The 5,135-nt window shown below is 66.5% G+C and overlaps 2 protein-coding genes across 2 annotated transcripts in view; both read right to left on the reverse strand.

Annotated features, from left to right (window-relative positions):
* The window catches only part of SDK2 (sidekick cell adhesion molecule 2), a 28,924-nt gene extending 27,605 nt beyond the window's left edge, over positions 1-1,319 (reverse strand). Inside the window, exon 1 of the mRNA XM_085304798.1 lies at positions 1,007-1,319. Within this exon, the coding sequence (XP_085160924.1) occupies positions 1,007-1,319 (313 nt within the window). The remainder of the gene's footprint in view (positions 1-1,006) is intronic.
* Positions 1,320-1,424: 105 nt separating this feature from the next.
* The window catches only part of LOC146596140 (protein sidekick-2-like), a 14,587-nt gene continuing 10,876 nt past the window's right edge, over positions 1,425-5,135 (reverse strand). The window contains exons 2-3 of the mRNA XM_085304799.1: positions 2,144-2,303; positions 1,425-1,602 (exon numbers count right to left, since the gene is read on the reverse strand). Of these exons, the coding sequence (XP_085160925.1) occupies positions 1,425-1,602; positions 2,144-2,303 (338 nt within the window). The remainder of the gene's footprint in view (positions 1,603-2,143; positions 2,304-5,135) is intronic.

Below are 5,135 nucleotides of genomic sequence, written 5' to 3' on the forward strand. Positions count from 1 at the left end.
GCGGTCCCCAGGGATGCTCCCCAGCAGGGTCGGCTCCTCCTGCACATGGAGACAGGCCGGTCCCAAGCCTCCACGGTCCCCAGGGATGCTCCCAAGGAGGGCTGCCTCAACGCATGCACAGCGCCAGGCTGGTCCCTGCTCCCTCACACCGCGCTGGCTCAGGGCTGGGGACCTGCGGCGCCAGCTCCCACCTGCCCTTCACCGCGCGCCACCGGGTCGCTCCCCTTCGCAAGCTGGCAGCTGAATTGCTGTGGGAAGGAAAGGGCGGTTGCTACGGAAACGTGCTGCCAAACTGGGAGACGGGCTCCTTCCCTTGAAACGTGGGAGCGAACTCGCCTAAACCGACAGACGAACCGGAACGCGTCGGCACGGAGAGCGCGGGGCCGGGGCTCTCGCCGCGGGAAGAGCGCGGCCAGAGGGGCCCGCCTGCGCGCCGGCGAGGATGCCCATGCCGCAAAGCGCGGCGCAGCCACCCGCGAGCGCGGCCGGGCCCCGGGGAGGTCCCGGCCTCCCCGGCCGTCGGCGCCAGCCCTCCCCTCTCCAAGGATTAGTCTGTTTCTAAACTCGTTAACTTTTAATTACTACCTTCCCACTGCCCAAGCGGGCTGGCTCCAAGCCACCTACGTCTCTATTAAAATTCAATTTATGCCCATCACAACTAATTTTGGTACTTCGCCTTCCTCACCAGCAGCCTTCAACTCCAGACAAGCCGTCCAAACCCTCACCCGGACGTATCAGAGCTGCGCAGAGAGCCGGGCACGGGCAGCGCGCGCGGGGCTCGGCTAAGCTGGTGCCGGCAGGTCGCGCCGGCGCCGGCGCCGAGGACGGGCTAAAGCCAGGCAGCGAGCTGCGTAGCGGCTGTTCGCCTCATTAGCCGCAGCGCGGCAGCTCCGTTTGTTTGGGTTTCCCYGCGTGTTTGTTTGTTTTCTCGCTTCCTTCCTTAATCCGTTTTGGCTGGAAGCCGGAGCCGGAGTTTTTGCAGGGGGCCCTGGGGGACGGGGGTCACCTTGGCCTCCGGGCAGGGCTCCGGAGCGCTGCCCGTTCCCACAGCCGGGGAAACCGAGGCRCGGGGCGGGCAGGGAGCTGGCGGAGGCAGAACCGGGCGAGGAGGCCGGGAGTCGCCGCGCCCAGCGTGGGACCCGCGCCAGCCTGGGTTCGGGCAGCCCCGCGGCAAGGGGCAGAGCCGGGGGCCGTGGCCCCCCTCGGCCGCCGTGCCGGTGCCCGGGGCAGGACGGCGGCGGGAGGCTCCGCGCCGGCTCCGTGTCCCCCCCCAGCCCCCTCGTGCCGAAGCTCCCGCAATCCAATTTAACGGTTGACATTTCGCGTTCTCCCCGCCGCGCCGGGCCGCTCTCCTGGCCCCCGCGGGGCCCGGCGGGTCCGTGTCCCTCCTCCCGCCGCCGCCTCCCAGCCGCCCGGCGCGCGGGTCAGAACGTAACCGCCGACGCGGCGTGAACCGTGAAAATCGCCGGGCTTAACGCGTCGACGGGCTCCGAGACCCCGCTTCGCGGGCAGGCGGAGCTCGGYCAGGGGCACCGCCGAGCTCGGGGACGCCGCGCTGCCGCCTCGTCCGCCTTCCCGGCATCCCGGAGCAGCTCCGCGTTGCTACAGCAACACGAAGCCTTTGGATTCGATGCCTTCAAATGGGCAGCGGCTTGTCTCGGGCTGAATTATTGATTATAACGGAGAGGACAACGTGCCCGCGCGGAGGAGACGGCGAGAGGCGCCCGGCTTGAAGGCGAGCTGCAAGCGGTGACCGGCACCGCGCCGCAGGGTTCGGCGGTGCCCGCCGCGCCGCGGGGTGCCCGCGCCGCCCCGGCAATCCGGGGGCCAGGAACCCCGCGGGTGCTGCCCCCTTTCCTTGCTTTGGGAAAAAGTCCACGCCGGCTGCACCTGGGAAGGACGCCAGGCTCAGCGCCCCTCCGGAGCCCCCTCCCAACGCCGCTGACATGAGCTTCAGCACCCGCGTCGCGGCCCGGCGCCGGCGCCACGTCCCGCGGCCCGTGTCCGCTCCCGCGTCCCGCCCGCCAGGCACATCCCCAAAGCACGGCGAGGCGAGGGTGCAGGGCCCCAGCCCGGCTCTCCGGGCCGCCCCCCGCAGAGCCCCGGCGGCCGCGRCGCCCGGGAGAGGCACGCGCCAGCTCACCGGTACTCCAAGGAGAACTTGGTCAGCTCCCGGCTGTTGTGGAGCCACTTGAACTCGAGGGGCCAGCTGCCCTCCGCCATGCACGTCAGCACCAGGCGGTTCCCCTCCAGGTGGACCTGGCTCCGGACGGGCTCCGTCTTAAAGTACGGAGAGACGTCGTCTGGGGAGAGAGAAGGGAGAAGAGGTGAGAGCCGGGACGTGCCACGCACCGGAGCCAGCCAACCCGGCCCGGCCAGCAGCCTGCCCAGCCCCACGGCCGCACGGAGGACCCCGACCAGGGAACTCCCCCACCAAGAAGGACCCCAGCAAGGGAAGGCTCCGACCAAAGAAGACCCGGACCAAGGAAGGCACTGCCCAGGGAAGATGCCAACCAAGGAAGACCCTGACCAGGGAAAACCCCACCAGGGAAGACCCCGACCAAGGAAGACACCAGCCAGCGAAGACCCTGACCAAGGAAAACCCTGRCAGGGAAGATCCCACCAAGGAAGACCCCCACCAAGGAAGACACTGACCGGGGAAGGCCCCGATCGCTTCATTTCAGGCATGACCTTAATCTCGGAGCAGACGTGCAGGTGGGCAGGAGGCAAAGCCGACCTCCGTCGCCCCCGTCCCCTGCCAGGCCGCACGTCCCTGGCCCGGGGACCGCTCCACCTGGGCACTTCCCCCCGCGCCGGCCAAGCCGTTTTGCAAGCGTATTGACGAGAGCTTAGCCCATCTCGGGTTTATCTAAGCTGCTTTCTTTTTTTATTCCCTGCTGCCTTTGTAGTGTTTTAGAAGCACTGAGCTTTTAGCTGGGGGGGTGAATGGGGCGGAGGGGCTGGGAGCCGCGTGAGACATAAACACTTACTCCTCTCCTGTTTTATTTGCTAAGTAAAACTATAAATCGAAACACACAGCTCCATTTTCTGCTTAACAAATGGAAGCCCTTTCACTTCAAAGACACATTCATATTCCCCAGCAGCTTTCAAGTGTGCTTTCAATCAYGGCTTTAGGTTTTTTCTTTGGGGCAGGCTTCTGCTTTGCTGCACGCGCATGCTGAATTCCTGCCTCGGTCCTGGACACCGGGGCTGGCTGCAACGCTGCAAGGCTGCAACGCGGGGCCGGCACCGGGCGCCAGCAGCGCGACCCCAGCGCGAGGCACCCGCCCGCGGGGCCGCGCCAGGCTCGGCCACGCTGGGCTCGGCCTGCCGCGGGCTCCCCGGGGAAGGAGGCCGGGAGCTGGCGCGCTCGGAGCACCTCCGGCGCCGAGCCCGGCCGGCAGCCCCGGCAGCGGGCTGCGCGCTGCGCGCGGGGTGTTACGGAGGCACCTTCCCCGGGGCCAGCGCGCTGTTTGCGTACATCCTAATTTGATTTTAAGCAGCTAAGTCTCATCTTGCTTTGAAGCGCCAGAGCCATCTGTTCTGCATTAAAGGGTGAAAAACGGTGCCGGGGACGAGAGGCGCCTCCTAATTCCACCATCGGCCGCGCGAGCGTTACCTGCCTGCGAAGGTCGCGCCGGCCGGAGCAGCTCCCGCGCTCCCCGGCCCCGCACCGGCCGCTCGGCTCCCGCAGCCGGCCGAGACCCCCCGCGCCCGGTGGGAGCCGGGAGCCGCGGGGCTCGGCCGGGGGCTGCGGTTCCCGCGGGCCCAAGACCTGGCGGCAGGTTTCCCGGCGGGACTCTGCCCCCCGGCTGGGGAGGATCGCCTCCCCCCCCCCCCGCCCCGAACGAAGGGTCATTACTGCTAATTCTGCCTCTCCCCCATCTGTTGTGACTGTTTACACTCCACTTGCTAATTAGAGACTAATTAGTTGGTGCAGAAATTCATCACTTTCCAAAACGCAGGCGGCAGCGGCGTCCCGGGGAACATCTGCACATCTGCCGGCGGCGCGGCAGGCGCGGGGCTCGCGCGGCGCCGGGGGCTTGCCAGCTGCGTGCCAAGCCGAGCCGAGCCGAGCCGAGCCCAGTGACACCAGCTCCGCAGCGGGAGCAACGCGCTGCCGCGGGGGGAGCGCGGACGACCCCGTCCCTCTTCTCCGCGCTCCCCCCCTTCGCCGCCGGTGACATTTTAACGCCGGGGCCTCGCGAGCGCTAATCCCGCCTAATGGGATCAGCATCTTTGCCCSTGCGCTTTATTTACATAAGGGCTGCTCGGAGCCGGGCCGGGTGCATTAGCGGATATAGGGCAGGGGGCCCTAAAGAGCCGTAATGGAGCCTAATGCCCGGCGTAATGGGCGAGCCGGGATCCAAGCCCCCCGTCCCCCCCCCCGGCCTCAAATCCCTCCTGATGGGGAGTTTTAAGCTCCGAGGAAGCCAACCCGAAGCCCTGCCGAGGGCCCGGCTCTGCCCGGGCGAAGGAGGGCTCCGGCACGGCCGGCCCCGGCGAGCCCCGGGGACGCAGGACCCCTCGGCGCGGCGCCCAGCACCCCCAGCACCACCAGACCGAGCTGAATCGCTTCTGCATCAAGTTGCTGGCGCGCCGCAGCACGGAGAGATTAAAAAACAATAAAAGGGAAAGCGAAACCCTCCGCTATAATTACCAGCCTTTAGCCGCCAGCAGAGGCCAGGGAGGGAGGCAGGGAAGGAGAAAGAGGAAAAGAGAAACGGAGAAGAGGAGATCCACTCAAATTTTAATAGGAACCACTGCATTTAATTTAACGACACATTTTTTCAATTACCAGAATAATTGTTTTATTCATAAAATGAGTTTCAATAAAGAGGGTAATTTTCCTCTGTTTTTATTATTCATTTGTGTAACATATTTGCAGCACAGTTCCCTGGCGCCGCGACAGCCGCGCGGCTGCTCTGCCTCGGCGGGGCCGTGGAGGCCGGCAYGGCRCGGCGCGGCACGGGTTAATGCCACTGCCGCTCCCGGCCAGACCACAGTGCCCACGGGGCGCCCGGCACGGCTCTGCCTCATCCCACCCCGTCACCCCTCCTTCCCGCTGGCCTCACTTTTCCAAGGAGAAATTTTTTCCGCCTTCGCTAAATATAGCGGCGGCGCTGGCAGGGCTC

Source organism: Rhea americana, unplaced genomic scaffold (assembly GCF_003343005.1).
Source record: "Rhea americana isolate MKP2758 unplaced genomic scaffold, rheAme1 scaffold_21, whole genome shotgun sequence".
Taxonomy (NCBI): domain Eukaryota; kingdom Metazoa; phylum Chordata; class Aves; order Rheiformes; family Rheidae; genus Rhea; species Rhea americana.